This window comes from Trachypithecus francoisi, unplaced genomic scaffold (genome assembly GCF_009764315.1).
Source record: "Trachypithecus francoisi isolate TF-2019V2 unplaced genomic scaffold, Tfra_2.0 Lachesis_group16, whole genome shotgun sequence".
Classification (NCBI taxonomy): Eukaryota; Metazoa; Chordata; class Mammalia; order Primates; family Cercopithecidae; genus Trachypithecus; species Trachypithecus francoisi.
The window spans coordinates 88,898,981-88,918,735 of record NW_022681461.1 but is presented as its reverse complement, the minus strand read 5'-3'; the positions used below and the strand labels follow the sequence as shown (position 1 = coordinate 88,918,735).

The 19,755-nt window shown below is 38.0% G+C and overlaps 1 protein-coding gene across 2 annotated transcripts in view; it reads left to right on the top strand.

Annotated features, from left to right (window-relative positions):
- The window catches only part of TDRD7 (tudor domain containing 7), an 81,935-nt gene extending 64,329 nt beyond the window's left edge, over positions 1-17,606 (top strand). For both annotated transcript variants that reach the window (XM_033238034.1, XM_033238035.1), the window contains 5 exons: positions 956-1,090; positions 3,337-3,447; positions 5,361-5,863; positions 9,864-10,024; positions 17,145-17,606. In XM_033238034.1, coding sequence (XP_033093925.1) covers positions 956-1,090; positions 3,337-3,447; positions 5,361-5,863; positions 9,864-10,024; positions 17,145-17,365 — 1,131 coding nt within the window. In that variant the 3' untranslated portion in view covers positions 17,366-17,606. The remainder of the gene's footprint in view (positions 1-955; positions 1,091-3,336; positions 3,448-5,360; positions 5,864-9,863; positions 10,025-17,144) is intronic.
- Positions 17,607-19,755: the final 2,149 nt, after the last annotated feature.

Sequence of the window (19,755 nt, the reverse complement as noted above, 5' to 3'; positions counted from 1 at the left end):
ATTTTGGTTATGCATTTTTGGTAAAAAGAAGCCTTCTTGGTGTATGTCTAAATACTTTAGATAAATATCTAGTATTATTTTTGTTACTATCAAATTGTATATTGTCTACCTTCAAGGTAGACAAAAGGTTTGAGTACTCGTTCTCTTAGTGATGTATGGAAAGTCAGGGAAGGAAAAATAATTAGTGAAAAGCAGATCCTATGTTTAATCATGTATTTATTCTTGATAGTTATACAAATAATTGCAAAGGTAATTATTGTTTTGACCCCAAAACAATAGTTTTTCCTTTATATTGTAATATTTTGGAGAACAGACTGTATCTTTTAATCAGCAGTATATAATAATGTATCAAATCATTTTGTAATAAATCATGTCCTAGAATTGGAGAAATAATAAATATTACTATACTTATTTTACAGTTTATTATCAGTTTGCTGATTATTACTGATTAGGTGTTGAAAGCAATTCTACTCTAAAACAATAATTAGTAGGCTGGGTGCAGTGACTCACACCTGTAATCCCAGCACTTTGGGAGGCCAAGGTGGGTGGACCTTTTGAGGTCAGGAGTTTGAGACCAGCCTGGCCAACATGGTGAAACTGCATCTCTACTAAAAAATACAAAAAAAGTAGCTGGGTGTGGTGGTGGGCACCTGTCATCCCAGCTACTCAGGAGGCGGAGGCAGGAGAATCACTTGAACCCGGGAGTCGGAGGTTGCAATGAGCCGAGATTGCAGCACTGCACTCCAGCCTGGACAACAGAACAAAACTCCATCCCAAAATAATAATAATAATAATAATATAATAAGTAAATACATTTTAAATTAAGGGAAAATTTTAACATTGTTAGTCTATTGCTTTTAATATGCAATTCAGGATTGTACAAAATATAATTGCACAGAAGCATTTCTGTTTTTTGAATATGCTAATAAATTAGCCAACACTTATCTCATTTCAGATCACAAACGTTCACAGCAGCCGAGCTCTTGATGTTCAGTTCCTGGACTCGGGCACTGTGACATCTGTGAAAGTGTCAGAGCTCAGGGAAATTCCACCTCGGTTCCTACAAGAAATGATTGCAATACCACCTCAGGTACTATGTTACCAGCCTGGGAGATTTGCTGGAACAGATTTGGATGTGTTCATAATCTTATTGTAAGATGCCTTCTCAGTTTTGATCTCATTAATTTTTAAGAAAATTGGAAATTTTCCAAATGTAGTTGTCTACTAGTTTTCAGAAGTAAAACGTGGCTGACTTAGACAAGACCAGTCATATTTACAGACTGTTGTTTGAGAAATGTTTGTTTTCAAGAACATCTAGTCATTAAGCTGTGTTGTCCAGTTACAGGTTCCATTTTGATAATTAGATGCCAGTACTGACTTATATACAGTTCCAGAATATTGTGTATAAATGTTTATTTTTAGAGTTTTTAGTTTAGGTAACCATTTTCTTTGGAAATCTGTTTAGACATAATCATTTTCTCAGTGACTTCCCCACCATACATTTTAATTAAAAGATTAACTTCAGTCAATCCTTTCTTTATTCGTGAACGTTCAGATGATAAGGATTTTGAATATTTTGAATTTTTTAGAACTACTCACTACCTTTAAGAGAAGTAGAGGGTTTTGTGCACAAATTAATATCTTTTAAAAAATAAAACTATTCAGTATTCTACAACTTCAAGATGCCTATTTACTAATATTTTCAAGAAGACATCTTCTGCCATCAAACTCAGTGAATAAAACATTGTCCATAATTAGCATGGCTTTTGACATGTCTCTCCCTCCCATCACCATTGCTTTTTCTAGCCGTGACTATTACAGAGAAGCTTTTTTCAAAATCATTTTTACTGTCCATTGCTCAGCCATAGTTCTGGAAATTGATAGACCTTTAAGTGCTACTCTGACTTAATAATACCTCTTGTTGGAACAGCCAGGCAGGGCCAGCCTTACCTGGAAAAGATCCCCTGGGGTGGAGGGCAGTTGGGAATCTGTCCCACCACTGCGACGCTCTGAAAGTCCGCAACAGTACCACCTGTATGCTATGGCATTAGCAATTACTAAAGTTTTTTTTCATAACCTTATCTAGGTTTATTATTTGAGAAATATGAAGACTATTGGTTGGGAGAACCTTAAAAACCAGCTAGCCCAAGCCTCTGGCTCACAGCATCTCTCCAAGAGTCTAAATCAGAGTACCAGACCAATGGACTGTCAGCCAAAGCCAACCCTTACATACGGAGTTTTGGCTCTTGGCTCTTACAGTATTTTAAAAATGTGAATTGGTTGCCAGCATTTTAAAATTAGAAAATTTCACACAAAAAATCCTGCTTCTAGCTTCTCTCTTGACAAATTGGAAAATCGGACTCTGCTGAGCACTGTTCTTGTGGGGCAGTGCTCCTAAGGAGCTTGGGGCCTTCTCCTCTGCTGGCCCCATTGGGCCTGCCTCACTCCCTCGTTGCCTGCCCAGCCCCTGCAGAAATTCAAGTGTGCTGTCTCTGCTCTGAGTGACCTCTTCTCCAACAAGAAAGGTACCACATCCAGCCAGCAGAGCGAGAGACTTAGAGCTCCTGAGGGAGGAAAGCAGGAAGACGGGAAGGGGCTCAGAGAGGAAAAGGAATCCTGGAACTGAGTTTCATCCCCTTCACAAAATTGCTTCTATTGATTCAAGGGTTTGCTTGAAGCTGAAGGAAATCCCTGAGTTCACTTTTTAGCCTCTACTGTAGCCATTCTACAGATGCTTGTATAATGACAGTAGGAGGTAAAAAACACTGGGGAAAATGAGGCTTTTAGAGACCTGTGGATTTCAGTTTTTCTCACCCTCCTTAATTCTCATTACAGCTTCCTTCAAAGGGCAAACAAATGTGCCTGGTATCCACGAGGTACTCAGGAAGTGCTGAATGAAGCAGCAGGAGTCAGATTTCCTCCAAATGGCAGTTTTTTTTGTTTTTTTTTTTAAGTTGAGGTAGAGGGTAGACCTTGATAAAAGTTCCAACCCTGTCTTTGCAACTTTGGTATCTTATGCAGTCTTTCTGAGTCCATTTCCCCGTCTGTGAAATGGGGCTGCAACACCTGTCATGCAGAAATATTGTATGGTGGGAAGTATATGGAGTGCTGGGGGTAAGCCCTGGCTCATAAAGGAGTAAAGACAATAGTAGTTACATAAATAGAGTTGGGAACATAGCAGATGCTCAAACCAGGAACTGTAATTGTCATTATTAGCTGTTGTTGCTTGCTGTCTATCTTGGTAACATTTGATTTGTAGGAAAATAATATTAACATTACTCATAACTAGATATTTTAACATGGTGTATTTACTTTTCCGTCATATTTTCTTTTCAGGCCATTAAGTGCTGTTTAGCAGATCTTCCACAATCTATTGGCATGTGGACACCAGATGCAGTGCTTTGGTTAAGAGATTCTGTTTTGAATTGCTCGGACTGTAGCATTAAGGTTAGTTATCTTATTGGGCCTGATACATTTAGAAAGGGAGCCGGCAGCTGTCAGGGCTCATTTAGATTTTGTGAAGGAATTTTATCTCACTGTAAAATGGATGCTTCCACATCCAACACATTTTTTATATTCAGGAAATTGGCTACAAGTGTAGCTGTAAGATATTTTATGGTTTAATTCTTTTTTATTTAAGAAGTTATCCTATGTCTCCAGTATTATTTTTAAACTCTTCTTATAGTTTTTCACATTATTAATGTAGAAGAGATGGTTCTTCATTTCTATTTTGCTTCATGGTAAGGAATTAAGTCCCCAACAGAGGGACCACAGATCTCTTGATGAATGTTTCTAAAGATCATTTAAATAAGTCCTCTATTTCTTTTTTATTCATAAAGTAGCATAGATTATAAACAAATCATTTGTTTATAGTTGTGGTTTTTAGCCTCTTTTTCGTAAAGTTTATTTAATCTGCTGTACTTATTTCACTAGCTCTTGTTTCTTTTTCTGTACTTTTGCATCTTTAAATCAAAAACATTGCTCATATATCCAAGAATACAAATTTAAGAAGATAATTTTTCCCTGTTAACTGATGAAGATTGTATGACTGTTTTATATAAACATTTAAAATGAAATGTCCTTGAAAAATATCTTCATGAAGACCTCTAAATTATTCTAGCTAGCACTGATTTTTCTGTCTTTGTATTCCTCTGGGGTTTATAGTGTACAATTACATGCTTAATTATATACTATTTCATATTCTTCAATTGTCACATGATAATACTGTTTTCTCAGCCACTCTTTAAGCTCCTAAAGCCAGAATATTGGATGGTTACTCAATAAAAATACTTTTTGTTACTTTTTAAAACTGTACTTCTGTATTATAAATATCAAAATGAATTCGCAGTCAGTATTTGATTAGTACTTCAGAGGATGAATGTAATAGAGGCATCTTGTTGGAAAAAAGAAAAAACATTTTAAGTAAATTATTGTAGATGGATTGCCTTGCTGTTATCTCCCTCTCTTCAGGCCTGTGTACCTGCCTATCATTTCTAGCCCTATTTGGTAAAAGATAGATGTGGCTGGAAGTATCTTATTTTTATCATTACTAAGATAAACCAGAGTTGCTGATGAGAATAACCAACAGTCACCTAGCTCCTTGCGACATACAGCAGTACAATCCTAATTATTAATATATGGTATTTCCATACAAACACACCTCTGGCCGAAAGAGGAAAGTTGGTTAGGTAGTCAGAAGGTCTCCCGGACAAAAAGTGTAAAACTGATTTTGACCCGTTCTTTGGAACTTGCTTCCTCTTTTTCTCCCCAGGTCCGTCTCCTCCCATGTAATGGAGATGGGGAAGGGTGTGAGAACATATACTAGGACCAGACAAGGAATTTGATAGAGGGGTGCTTACAGATGTGGTGGATGTCAGAGCCTTTTCCTTCCCTTCCCAGTCTTGAAGACACACCAGCCTTAAGCAGAACACTTATGAATCATTTTGCCATCATTGTGATTGTTTTTTATTATTGATGCTGGGTGATGAGTACGTGGGGGTTCGTCATACTTATAATTTCTACTTTAAGTGTTTTGAAATGTCATTAAACTATTTTAATCATGATATATAGAATCCCTTCCTCTCAATGATAATGACCTGTAGCAGGTTATAAAGTTTTCTCAGACTTTTTAAAGATTAGTAAATCTTTTATTTCCATAAGGCTGCACTGTTTCCTAGACTATTTTGACGTCAGAGCCCATTCATTGCCAAGCTGTGATCATTTATCTTTCCTTAAATAAAATGGATTTTAGCAAGGTTTTTGGCAAAATACTGTGTTTTAATGATTACGGTTATTATAACTGCCTCTCAAAATTTAATGTGAACTTGTATTTCTTATGTTGTTTTTTGTGTTTTCCAAAGGTTACAAAAGTAGATGAAACCAGAGGGATCGCACATGTTTATTTATTTACCCCTAAGAACTTCCCTGATCCTCATCGCAGTATTAATCGCCAGATTACAAATGCAGACTTGTGGAAGCATCAGAAGGATGTGTTTTTGAGTGCCATATCCAGTGGAGCTGGCTCTCCCGACAGCAAAAATGGCAACATGCCCGTGTCGGGCAACACTGGAGAGAATTTCAGAAAGAACCTAAAAGATGTCATCAAAAAGTCCATGGTGGACCACACGAGCTCTTTCTCCACGGAGGAATTGCCACCTCCTGTCCACTTATCAAAGCCAGGGGAACACATGGATGTGTACGTGCCTGTAGCCTGTCACCCAGGCTATTTTGTCATCCAGCCTTGGCAGGAGATACATAAGTTGGAAGTTCTGATGGAAGAGATGATTCTATATTACAGTGTGTCTGAAGAGCGCCACATAGCAGTGGAGAAAGACCAAGTGTATGCTGCAAAAGTGGAAAATAAGTAGGTCCTTGGACAAAGCATTTTATTCTACTCCTAAGAAAAATGTGTAAAATGATGCCAGAGGCTTAATCTAGGCAGGGGGACTTTGAACTGTACTAATGGGAATGTTGAATGTGAAACAAACCCAGTAATTTTCGCGATTTTCTAGTATTTAAAATGATGTCATTTATCAAAAAATCTATTGGCCATATTACTGTTAAAACCTAATTATATATCTAAAATGAATGTTTAAATGTTTTTTCTATTTTTCTATTAGAAAAATATTTTTATTCAGAAAATAACTAGGTTTTTTTCATTTAATGACTTTTTATTTTAAAAATGAAAATATTGTGGAAAATTTTTCAAATATAAAAAAGCATAAGAAATTAAAATCAACCACCCACACATAACACTTGTTAAACTACTTATGTATTTCCTCTAATATTATATGTGCATATTTATATAGTTGGTATATTATTAGTATATATAATTTTACCTATAGTAAATTTAGGTATAGTAAATTTTACCTATAGTAAATATATAAAAATTACCTATAGTAATTTACTAATTACTATAATTAGTATATATAGTACCTGCTTTTTTCACCTGACATTATGTTGTAAACATTTTTCTATGTGATAAAATTTCTTCAGGAAACTTTATAATGGCTATTTTAATCATGATATGCAGAATTCCTTTCTCCCAATGAAATCATAAATACCATTCTATTTTGTTATGTAAGGTTTTTTCCTTATATTTTTCACTATTATAAATAATAGTGAATATAAATATTTGCATTTCTGATTATTTATTTATGGGATAGATTCCTAGAAGAAAAATCACTTGTTGGAAGATGGCAAGACTCTTGCTTTATGTTGTCAGCTGTATCCTGGCATCTGTGCCATCTTTCATAAGGAGCAACAATGCTTATTTCACTACTCTTTGACCTTGGGGTTTTGAGAACCTATTTTCTCTTACATTTCTTTAGCACTTCAGTCTTTTTTCTAATATTTTCACATTTGGGTCCACACCCCCACTCCCCAAAGTCCTGCAGGATGTGCTGGTTTCCTCCAAGTGAAGCCCAGACACCCCATTCTCCACTCTCCACTCTCCACTCAGGCCGTGAAGCCCTGGGAAATGGCACAATGCCCATCCTGTTCCTTTGCCAGCTTGCTTAGGAGAAATGAACAAGCTTATTTGTTGATGCTGAACACAAAGAACAGTCACCCCTCCCGAACACACACACACCCACCCCAAAACTCAGTTTAAAAGGTCAAACTGCTTTTTTTTATATGAAATGTTTTAATTCTTTAAGATAGCAAACATAGGCGTGTATAAAGTTTTGTCATTTTCATGGAAGATGAAAACTAATTTTTAACTCTCAAAGTGAAGTATAATAGCTCTCATTTTGAAAAACATACCATTTGTATGTCATAAGCTTTTCTTCTTTCAAAAGCCATTTCTACTGTTGTGTTATTTATGACCACAAACATAAATAGGTTTAATTCAGTTTGTATAGGTTTGCCTCAATCAGAACTCGTTGTAAGATAATGACAGTTAAAAACCAAACTAATGTTCATCATTTTCTGGGGGTGCAGATGAATGATGATTACAGGTAAGGAGATCCTCCTTGGAGGAAAGGGGTTGGGTAGGAAGGAGAACACATCAACTGGAGACCTGCAGTATGGGCCTCACAGTCCCCACTCTGCCCTCCATGTCTTTGAACCGTTCTGCCCCAGGATGCTTGGACTTCAGTTAATTTGCCCCAGATAATCCAGGGATGTTTTGTATATAAAAACAGATAATCTGATTTTTTAAAAACTTCATGAACTGAGTCAGTATAAAATGTTTAGACTCAGGACTATTTACTAAACCTTGTTCCCAACTATGGTAAGTTAAGACTTAGGAATTTTAGATACATATTTTTATTACAGTGGCTTCCAAATCTATCTCAGCATAAGAACAACTTGGAAAAACTATTAAAAATGCAGATTATTCTTCCTTACCCCAGGCATTCTGAATCAGAATCTGTGCAGATGGAGCTCCAGAATCTGTTTTTAACAAATTTCAGGTGATGCCGGTACTGAAATTTAGTAAACTAGTCAAAACTGAAGTCTTCACTTAAGCTATTAGTTTTGAAAGTTGAAAACTAAATAGAAATACAACACATCAGTTTTCTGGTGACTCTCTCTTCACTGCTGTATACCACTTATTTGTAGACTAAAAACACAGACCACCACCAATTTGCCCTGTACAATATTAAGATGATGCTATTGGTGGAAACTAAGTGTTTTTACCCCCTTTTGTGCTTACACAAATTAGCAACCTATACCAAAAGTGTTTCCACATGTGAAAATTTCTCTTCAGTTTGATCTCAAGTTCTTATTTATAGTAGCTTGTCTTCATTTTAATAATAATGATGATAACTACCATTTGCCGAGTGCCTATTATTAGCCAAGTAATGTCCCAGGCACTTTCCATATATTATTTCTGTAAGTGAATTTACATTAAATATTAAACATGAGATGATCGAGGCCCAGAGCTTAAATAAAGAGCCAAGGTGACACAACTAGAAAATGGCCCAGATGGGACTCTAATTCAGGTCTGTTTGGCCCCCAAAACTCATGTACATATTATCCTTTCTGTGTCCCAGTTGTCGCTGGGACTCATAGAGTATTGCTTGCTGCACTTTGAGCCTGTCTGAAAATTTCTGGAGTTCCCTCAGAAGCCCCCAGTCACAGTGTTGAAAGCTGACCTTTTTGTTTTGGGGTTTCTCTGTAGTTCATCCTATAGCAGCTGCATGGGTTTCCTATACTAGGGGTTTACGCGCTGGAGAAAAAAGTCCATTCCAGCCAACCCCAGTCCAGAAGTGTGTTGTGGTACAGGGCTTGCTGTTCTGGTGGGCTTCTGGCTTATGGTTAGTAAACCTGTTCCAGAGAATGACTGACCATGCCACCTCAACTAGAGGCCAATTTACGCCATTTAGCAGCAGAGACCACCTCCATAGACACTTTCTTTTAGCTGTTGTGAACAATCTTCCTTTCCTTCATGTAGTAATACTTTTTAATCATGTATTTGAGACTATAGGACTTTAAAATGATCTTTCATATATTAACCTTGAAGTCTAGGGTTTTTCTCATTTTAATGATGTTGATGTAGGTAGGACTTTAAAGTGATCTTTCATATATGAACGTTGAAGTCTGGGTTTTTCTCATTTTAATGATGTTGATGTAGTTTCAGCAGGGTTAAGTAGATTTCCTTCTGGTGCCTTGAGCTCCAGATCTGAAGCCATACTCCACTTCCCTCCTACTCCTCTACCTTTTCCAGGTTCTTTATTTTAGGTGGTGGGTTGAATCCTGTGTTTAGTTCTTTTTTTAATGTCCTTACTTGTCATTATTAAAATTGCAAACAAACTTCTTTTGTCCAAAACTTACTTGATTTGTCCCCAGCCTGCCTTCCTAGTCTGACTTCTCTTCCATTCTTCCATGCATTCCACTCTCTAACTATACTGGAACGTTTGCTCTGCTCCAAAACACCATGCCCTCTCCAGTCCTCTGTGCTTTTCTTCTCAAGCGTTTCTTCATCCCCAGCTGGTCCTGCTTGCCTCTCTCTTTCCATCTTCCAAGCATGTACCATATCCAAACATGTGGCCATCTTCTGTCCACCCTCCTTCAGTGAAGGGATCCCCTGGCTTTGTCCTGGTCATCCTCCATGGCGTTTGTTTCATTCTACTTAGTGATGGTTGGCAGTTTATGTGTCTGTTTCCTTCACTAACTCCATGAGGCCCATAAAAGTCTCTTGAATGAGCAAACGCTATCAAATAAGACAGTGGCAAAGCAGAGAATAGTAAGCTTTGGAAAAAGGAGCAGGAAATGCTTTTAAAACTTTTTTGACAATATAGTTTTAAATTTTGATAAACATAATTTGCATTAATTTTTCTTTTTATAAAATATTTCTTGCCCTTAAAGCAGGTATTGAGTTTATGTGTTTTCTCTTCCTTTTTAATCTAATGTACATCTAGGTGGCACAGGGTGCTTTTAAAAGGAATCTTGACCAATGGACTGGTGTCTGTGTATGAGCTGGATTATGGCAAACACGAATTAGTCAACGTAAGAAAAGTACAGCCCCTAGTGGACATGTTCCGAAAGCTGCCCTTCCAAGCAGTCACAGCTCAACTTGCAGGTAATTTCTGTGGAATCTGAACTCATGCTACAACAATACAATATTGTCATTTTGTCCTGGGTACTTAGCGTGTACTGAATCATTGGCCTCTTGAGTTTAGATATGTTGGGTTTTTGTTTTTTTGTACTAATTATATTGCAACCATAATGGAGATAATTTTAATGATCTCTTACAGTCGTGCTCTATCATTATATCTGCTGTTTCTCTTTTCCCTACTCCTTCTGTCTCTGGTTTCAAGCATGAGTATATTTCTAAAGCTATAATCTTAGTACAGGTATAACACTGCATTCTGCTTTTCTTCATCTAGTACTGTTTTCTAATGACTTTCTGGGTGGTTTTTTGGTTTTCCTACTTATCTTTAATGGATGCAAAAATTCTGTTTAATCAATACTTCCCTATTGATGAACATTTTTATTGTAATATCAAGAAAAACCCTGCATCTTTATACTAGCTAAAATGAACCAAAAAACAATGGAAACAACCTATTACAATAACCAATGGGAGGATCATACTTTATTATTATTGCATAAATTATAATACATGATAGAGTATTATGCAATCTTAAAACATTCGTGAGTCATGGAATATATGACCATTTTCATGACCAAGTGAGTTTCCAGTTTGCAGCACAACTAACAGCATACAAGTGAGCAATTTCACCACATTCACATCAGCCTCTTGATTATCATTAAAATGTGAGTAACCAATTTAACAGGCATACAATCACACCTCTTTGTAATGTGGTCTAATGAGACTTCCCTTTAACCTTTCGGGAAAGCAGTGCAACTGTTGATGGCTCCCCTGTGAGCACCCTACCATTATGTAGCATGAGCAGCTGGATGAAGCTCAGCCCAGAGGCCTGTAGCATTAGCAGAGGGTTTTGAGGCCCAAATTGCTGAGGGGTGCCTCCCTGATACCTTTGCTGCTGCTCACAGTCCTCAGCACCTTGCCCCATCTGTGGAACACAGTGACAGAAGTGATGTGATGTCAGCAATGAAAGAAATTGTGTATATAGGTTCTTCTTTTACTTATTGACCAGCTTTTATTGGAAGGCTATATATTGCCTTATTTTGAAATATTTGCCAGCTTCTCTGTGTCTTCCTACTAGAATTCAAGGGAAATGCCCGTGGTAATTGGATATAAAGAAAAAATAACACTTTCATGTAGCATGACCACCAGTTAGTCTGCTTTAGACTCAAACCTTCTTCAGATTTAATGTGTTTTTTTTTTTTCATTTTCACTTTCTAATGTTCAGGTTTTCCTAACAACACGTTTTGTTAAACATGACAGTTATACTCCCCAGAGAAGGCTTCTCTGTGAAGAATGAGTGCATGGCACCATCATGCCCATCACCAGCATTGTGGCTAAGAGTTGTTGGTGCTTATGGTGTGCTAAGCAACCTACCAGTCACTTTAGAGCTTTCTTCCTGTTTAATATATGCATTTGGTGCTACAAATTTCCCTCTAAGTACGGCTTTGACTGCATCCCACAAATTTTGATGTGCTGTATTTTCATTTAGCTCAAAATACTTTTTAATTTCTCTTGAAATGTATCCTTTGACCCATGTGTTATTTAGAATTGTGCTTAATCTCTAAGTATTTGGGGATTTTCCAGCTATCTTTCTGTTACTGATTTCTAATTTAATTCCATTGTGGTCTAAGAGAAAACATTGTATTATTTTTAAATTGTTAATGTGTGTTTTATTTCCCAAAATGTGGTTTGTCTTGGTGAATGTTCCATGTGAGCTTGAGAAGAATGTATAATCTGCTGTTTTGGGATGAAGTAGTCTACGGATGTTAATTACATCCGGTTGACTTATGATGCTGTTGAGTTCACCTGTGTCCTTACTTACATTTATGTCTTCTGGATATGTCCATTTCTGATAAAGGGGTTTTAAAATCTCTACCTATGAGAGTAGATGCTTTCATTTCTCCTTGCAGATCTCTCTGTTTTTACCGCATGTATTTTGATGCTTTGTTGTTAGGTGCATGTACATTAAGGATTGGTATGTCTTCTTGGAGAACTGACCCTTCTACTGTTATGTAATGCCCCTCTTTAGCCCTGATAACTTTTCTTGCACTGAAGTGTGCTCTGCCTGAAAGGAATATACCTACTCCTGCTTTCTTTCAATTAGTGTTAACATGGTATATCTTTCTCCATCCCTTTACTTTTACTCTATATGTGTCTTTGTAGTTAAAGTAGTCTTCTTGTAGATAATATGTAGTTGGTTCTTATTTTTTTATTTACTCTGACAGTCTCTGTCTTTTAATTGGTGTATTTAAATTATTGACATTTAAAGTGATTATTATTACAGTAGGATTAACATCTACCATATTTGTTGCTGTTTTCTATTTGTTTTCCTTGTTCTTTGCTTATTTTTGTCTTCTACACTTTTTCTGCTTTTTGTGATTTTAATTGAGAATTTTAAGTAATGCCACTTTCTCTCCTTTATTAGGATATCAATTATACCTCAATTTTTTCCTTTTCTTAGTGGGTGCCCTAGAGTTTGCTATATACAGTTAGAACTAATCCAAGTCCACTTTCATGTGACATTACACTGTTTCACAGACAGTGCAAGTACTGTATAATAACAAAATAATCTTAATTCCTTCCTCCAGGCTCCTGTATCATTGCAGTCATTTACTTCACTTACATATAAGCACATACGCACACACACGCGCGCACACACACACACACACACACACACACACAGAACCAAATACATTTTTGCTATTATTTTGAATAAACCCTATCTAGTAGGTGAATTAAGAAAAAGAAATTTAAAAGTTTTACTTTACCTTCACTTATTCATTCTCTGATTTTCTTTGTGTCGATCTGAATTTCTGACCTATATTATTTTCCTTCGCTGAAGAACTTCTTTAATATTTCTTCCAAGGCAGGTCTGCTGGCAACAAATTCTCCCAATTTTTGTTTGTCTGAGAGTCTGTATTTCTCCTTTACTTTTGAAGGATAATTTCATAAGGTACAGAACTCTAGCTGGTCGTTTTTTTCTTTTCAACACTCTAGTCTCTTCTTGCTGTGTGATTTCTGAGAAGTCAGATGCTTCTCTGAGAAGTCAGAACAAAGATAAGAATCTTTGTTCTTCTATGGATAAGGTGGTTTTTTACTTCTGGCCTCTTTCAAGATTTTTGTTTATCTTTGATTTTCTAAAGTTTGAATGTGATATGCCTAGATATATTTTGGGTGGGGACATTTATCTTGCTTGGTGTTCTCTGAGCTTCCTGGATCTATGATTTAGTGTGTGACGTTAATTTGGAGAAATTCTCAGTCATTATTGTTTCAAATGTTTCTGTTCCTTTCCCTCCTTCTCATTATGCATTTGTTACACCTTTGACAGATCTTAGATTTTTGTTCTGTTTTTTTCAGTCTTTTTTCTCTTTGCTTTTCAGTTTTGAAAGTTTCTGTTGTCATATCCTTGATCTCAGAGATCTTCCCTCAGCCAAGTCCAATCTATTAAGAAGCCCAAGACATTCTTATTTTCTTTTATAGTGTTTCTGACCTCTAGCATTTCTTTTTTTTTTTTTTTTTTTTGAGACAGAGTCTTGCTCTGTCACCCACACTGGAGTGCAGTGGCACAATCTTGGCTCACTGCAACCTCCTCCTCCCAAGTTCAAGCAGTTCTTCTGCCTCAGCCTCCCGAGCAGCTGGGACTATCTGCGCGCACCACCACACCCGGCTAATTTTTGTATTTTTAGTAGAGACAGGCTTTTCACCATGTTGGCCAGACTGTTCTAGAACTCCTGACCTCGTGATCCGCCAGCTTTGGTGATCCTCCTGTCTTAGCCTCCCAAAGTGCTAGGATTACAGGTGTGAGCCACCGCACCCAGCCCACATTTCTTTTTTATTGTTTCTTAGAATTTCTATCTTTCTGCTTCCCTTTTCCATCTGTTCTTAAATTTTGTCTGCTTTTCCATTAACACTGGTACATATTAATCGTAGTTGTTTTAAATTCCTGGTCTGATTATTTCTAGCATTCCTGCCATATCTGACTCTGATTCTGATGCTTGCTCAGTCTCTTCAAACTGTGTTTTTTCCCTTCCATATCACTTGTAGTTCTTTGTTGAAAGGTGGACATGATACATTGGGTAAAAGGAAATCTGGGTAAATAAGACTTTTGTAATGTAACAGCAGCAATGTGTGTCTAGGGTGTGAGGGATGTTCTGTCGTCCTATGATTAGGTCTCAGTCTTTTGTTGAGCCTGTGCGCCTGGACTGGGAACTTCACCAGTACTCCTTAGGGTTTTCCCCCCAGCTTAGGTGGAGCGGGATAGCTAGAGGGGAGTGGAGTTGGGTATTTCCCTTCCCCCAGGAAAGTTAAGCTTTATAAAACTCTGGCAGGTCAGGCTCTGGTAAATGAGGACAGGGCTTGTTAAGAAAAACAGAAAGCTCTGGTGTATTTAAAAATGTTCTTTTTCTCCTCCGCCAACTGGAAGCATGAGGTGATTTTTCCCTGATATTCACTGTGAGTACCAGGTAGTGCTTCTGGAGGTAAAACTCTCAAAAGTGTGGGAGTCAGGGCCCTATAACTGGGTTCCCCCGGAGTTTTTAACTCTCAGACTTATTTACATGTACCCCCAGCAATTTGTCAATTACAGTTTAGGGTTCCCGCCTCCGGTTTCCAGGCCTCTGCTCGTTGGTTTCTGCTGTAGTATGCTTTGACGCTCAGTATCTTCCTGTCTCTCTGGTTTTGGGGACAGTGAATTGCCTTGTGACCTTCCTTCTCTGATGGACCTAGCAATAGTTGTTGATAATCTGTTTGTTCAACTTTTTGTTTCTTGTAAAGAGGCAGTAGCAACTTCTAAGCTTTTACATGCCAGATGGGTAGGCAGGAGTTCTACCAACTGCTTTATTTCATTGAACTCTCCCCATGCTGGGAGGCTTAGGTACTGTTACTGTAACTATCATACACATCAGGGAACAGCAGCTTAGTGAAGTTATATCTTGTCCAAGATCCCACAGCTTTAAACTCAGCACTCTGCCCCTTCAGTGTGTGCCTTTCTTCACTGTATACTTCCTTCTCCATGAAAAGTGTGATTTTTGAAGTCAAAAGGCCGAGATTCAAGTCATTTAACTTCTAAACCTACCCCATGATTATTTATAAAATTACCAGTAAATCCTTATCCTGCCTGTGTGACTGAACTAATACGTGGATCAGATGAAAAAGTGAATATGAAATTGCCTTGTGAACTAAAACACATAGTCCAAATGCATGAAAGTTTCTTTGTCTACTTACATCTGAAACAGCGTTGCTGTTGGGTCCCATCCGTGTCCTCAGTTCCTTTTCTAGGCTAACGTCTGCCAAGCCTTCTTTCTTCCTAGTGACTTGCTCCTAAGTCACAAAGTCTTCCTGGGCATAACATTATCCATTTTGAAGGGAGGACCTCCATTTTATAATTAATTGAAATCATATGTACCGGAACTATTAAACTATGCGTGGTGAAGAGTATGTCTCTCTTGGGCCAACATAGGCATCCACTAGAGAGAAGTGACGTAGACTAGAAGTTTCATGGAAGTCACCAGTCGTGACATGGCCATTGGAGTCATCACTTGGTAGACTTGGTTCACACCTAGCCAAGCCCTTTGACATATTTAGGAATATCTCTAGATGCAGAGGAGTTCTGTGGACTCTAAGTGGAACCCATGGGAATGCCCTGAGTGTTTAAATTGGAATGCTTTAAGGATTCTCCAGGGACCTTGGGATTACCCCTTACCCGCTCACAAATGGGATCACTGGATGCCCACCCTCTCAGGGTTCCCAGTGAGCTGTTGCTTCATTACATCTGGCCTTGACACGGGCATTCTTTGCATCAGTGCACCATGGCTGTGCATAAAATTTGCTGAATCCTAAAAGAAAGGGAGCCATACTGTGGAATCATCTTTTACCTTGCCAATGGGTTACTTTTTTCTTTTTATATAACATGGCTCAAAAATTGTCAGGGCTGCTGCAGATAAAATGAAATTTCTAGGCTTCTCTTGTGGGAGATTAATAATCAAAGAATTTAGCCCATTTGCTATATAAATAGCAAGTCTTAAAAAATTATGTCTGAAACTTCCATACCTTCATTACTTTGGGGCATAATTTACAGTTTATGTAATCCAGTATATGTGGACTTAATTTTAATTGTATTTCTTGAAATATATATACTTTTTTTTTTTGAGACAGAGTCTCACTTTGTCACCCAGGCTGGAGTGCAGTGACACAATCATGGCTCACTGCAGCCCTGACCTCCCAGGCTCAAATGATCCTCCCTTAGCCTCCTGAGTGGCTGGGACTATAGGCACAGGCCATCACACCCTGCTAACTTTTGTATTTTTTGTAGAGACAGGACTGGGGCTATGTTGCCCAGGCTGGTCTTGAACTCCTGAGCTCAAGATATCTACCCGCCTTGGCTTCCCAAAGTGCTGAGATTACAGGTGTGAGCCACTGTGCCTGGCCAATATATACTTTCTTGTCCCAACTTTGTTTTAAAATCTAATTTAGAATTCTCCAACTTGATTTCTCATGATCTGATCCAACCAGGTTCTTTTATCGTAGGTGAGGCCTGAGAGATCAGCTGATTTGCCCAAGACCACACCACCCGATAGAGGAAGAGCTGGGAATAGTAACTGAGTCTCTTGACTTTCAGTTCAGTGCTTTTCCCACGATGCTGTGTATAATTTTAAATAACTATACTGTAAATGAATCATACAATAATTCTTTTTTCTTTTTTACGATATTTGGTCCATCAGAAAAAAAATTTTAATGAGAGAAATGTCATTTAATATGATACATTTTATTCTGACTGTTATTAGTTTAAATATACATATACTTTATGTATGGGGGTTGTGCAGTAGTCATTATTACCTCATTTTATAATACAATGTTAAGTCTCAAGTGAAACTTGTTTTTCAGTTAAAGGTTTCCAGAGTGACTCCATTCAAAGTAGAAAAACTATAAGCTGGAGTGGTTTAAGATTGTTTAGTAACCGTTTTTCAGTTGAGGCAAGTCTAACCTGGGATGCTTAAGCTACTTTGGATTGACTAAATAATTTTCCATCATAATGGATCAAAGAAAAGCTCCTTTGACTCCTCACTGCCCCCTCTTCCTGTCTTCCTCCTAGGAGTGAAGTGCAACCAGTGGTCTGAGGAGGCTTCAATGGTGTTTCGAAATCATGTGGAGAAGAAACCTCTGGTGGCACTGGTGCAGACAGTCATTGAAAATGCTAACCCTTGGGACCGGAAAGTAGTGGTCTATTTAGTGGACACATCGTTGCCAGACACCGATATCTGGATTCATGATTTTATGTCAGAGTATCTGATAGAGCTTTCAAAAGTTAATTAATGACTGCTGTGAAACCTTGACAACTAATTCAGATTTTTTAGCAATAACAAAATGTAGTAGGCTTAAAAAAAATCTTATCTCTGCTACATGGCTCTGACTGCTGTGGGGGATTGAAAAGAATATGCTTATGTTTGATGAAAGATATTTAACAAGTTTTGTTTTAACAGAGCTGACTTTTCGAAGAAAATTGTACTTGAATTATTACTATAATATTAGAATAAAAATGTTTATCAATATAAAAGCTGACTACCTTGTAATTTCTAGGCTTAATGATCTTAAGATGAAAGCTTCCATTTCATGTTGTCTTCCTTGCAGAGCTGGGTTCTTCTCCAGTTAAACTGAGCCTATTATGACTAAACTCTACCCTGATGTAGTAGTGTATCTCAAAGTAAGTGATCCTTAAAGCATGTGAGGACTTATCCCGAGTCTTCACACATCAGCATTTCTAGAGGAGCAGCCCAGGCAAACCAGCGTGACCCTCAACCTGAATCCTGAGTGGCTTCTCTTCTCATTGCCCACAGAGTCCGGCTAGGACCCAGGCTTTCCACAGTCCTACCCAACCTCCTTATCTACTACTCCCTGCCACACTGTACCTTTATTTGGTCACTGAACCCCTGCTCATTCCATTCTGTCAACCTGCATCTCATTCTCCTCCCATCATTTTTGCTTGTCAGTGTCCTGCCTGACCTCCTGGGCCAACCATGAAGCTTTCTCTGGTGCCCCTTTCTACTCCATCGTACTTTGATCATGCCTTTCTTGGTGTCCATATGTCACTGTGCTTTATAGTATATGACTAGTCTGTGCACCGATTATCCCAGCTAGATCATGGCCCCCCTGAAAGAGGGACGGGTCTTAGTCATCTCCGGTGATATACTGGTAAATGTTTGACAACTGGTTCTGTTGGGTGGGAAGCTGAGCCTTGATTTGTAGTGTCTGAAAATTCTCATATCATAAATAGTCCCACCATTGTTGATTTTCAGCTAATAATATGACCTGACTGAATGTGGAGTTGGGAAGAGACTCACCTAAGCAGCTCTTGAGACCCCATATGACAGGCTCTCCAGCATATCACCGTCTGAGCATCCACAGCCATCAGAATGGCATCTTACACACATCAGGCACTCCTTTTGTGCTTGCTAATTGATGGACAGATAGATTGGTAGACAGATTATAGGCTTTAGCAGTGGTCCAGAGATGAGGTGGGGAGGCCCTGGACTAAGAGTGGAGCAATGGTGTTGAAGAAAAAGTGTTGATGACCTTGTAAAGGTTTTCATTATAATTATTAGACAGCTTAGATACAGATTGGGAAGAGTGAAGCCAAGTCTTAAGGTATGAGAGCCTAGGACCTTACTCAGATGGAGTGGGGGAGTGGGAAGCTTAAAAATTTGATTTTGAACACACTGAATTTGAGCTAATAGACTTCCATGTGAAGATATGCAGAATCTTGGAAATGTGGAATAAACTTCAGGGGCAAAAACCAGGCTGGAAATAAAAATTCTCAAAGTTATTTGTTTGTTTTTATTTGAAAAAAATCTAGAAAAAAATGAGAACAGAAAGAGGAAGGTAGAGACCAGATGTTTGAAGTTTGTCATTTTAAACATGTCAGAATTATCTCTAGCTTTTTAAAACTCAGTATTTACAACAAGTGATTCAAAATTCAGGAATACTGAATGCCAGTGATTAATCATTTATGATGAAATAAAAATATCCCAACACAGACATGTTTAAGTGAAATAAACTGTTATGTTTTTAATAATTGTTTCATTCCCTAACAAAAAAAATGCAAAAATCCTCAAACTGTCTACAAGTTAGGAAAAGGTAGTTTCTATTTCACTGACTTTAGAAATGTTTCCATTACTTTTTAAAATAAAGCAATAAATTGTTTCTTGAGGTAACCACAAAATTAGTGCTAAGTCAGTGTGACACAAATGAAATGTGAACCCTTCCTCATACCATATTCAAAAGTCTATTCTAGATGGATTGAAAACCTAAACATTGGCCGGGCATGGTGGCTCATGCCTGTAATCCCAGCACTTTGAGGCGGGTGAATCACTTAAGGCCAGGAGTTTGAGACCAGCCTGGGCAACGTGGAAAACCCTGTCTCTACCAAAAAATTAGCTGGATGTGGTGGTGCACACCTGTCGTCCTAGCTATTCAGGAGGCAGAGGTGGGAGGATCACCTGAGCCTAGGAGGCAGAAGGTGTAGTGAGCTGAGATCACGCCACAGCACTCCAGCCTGGATGACAGAGACCCTGTCTCAAAAAAAAAGAAAAGAAAAGAAAACCTAAACATGAGGCTGGGCACAGTGGCTCACGCCTGTAATACCAGCACTTTGGGAGGCTGAGGCGGGAAGATTGCCAGTAAATATGAAGTGATGCTCAACCCATTAG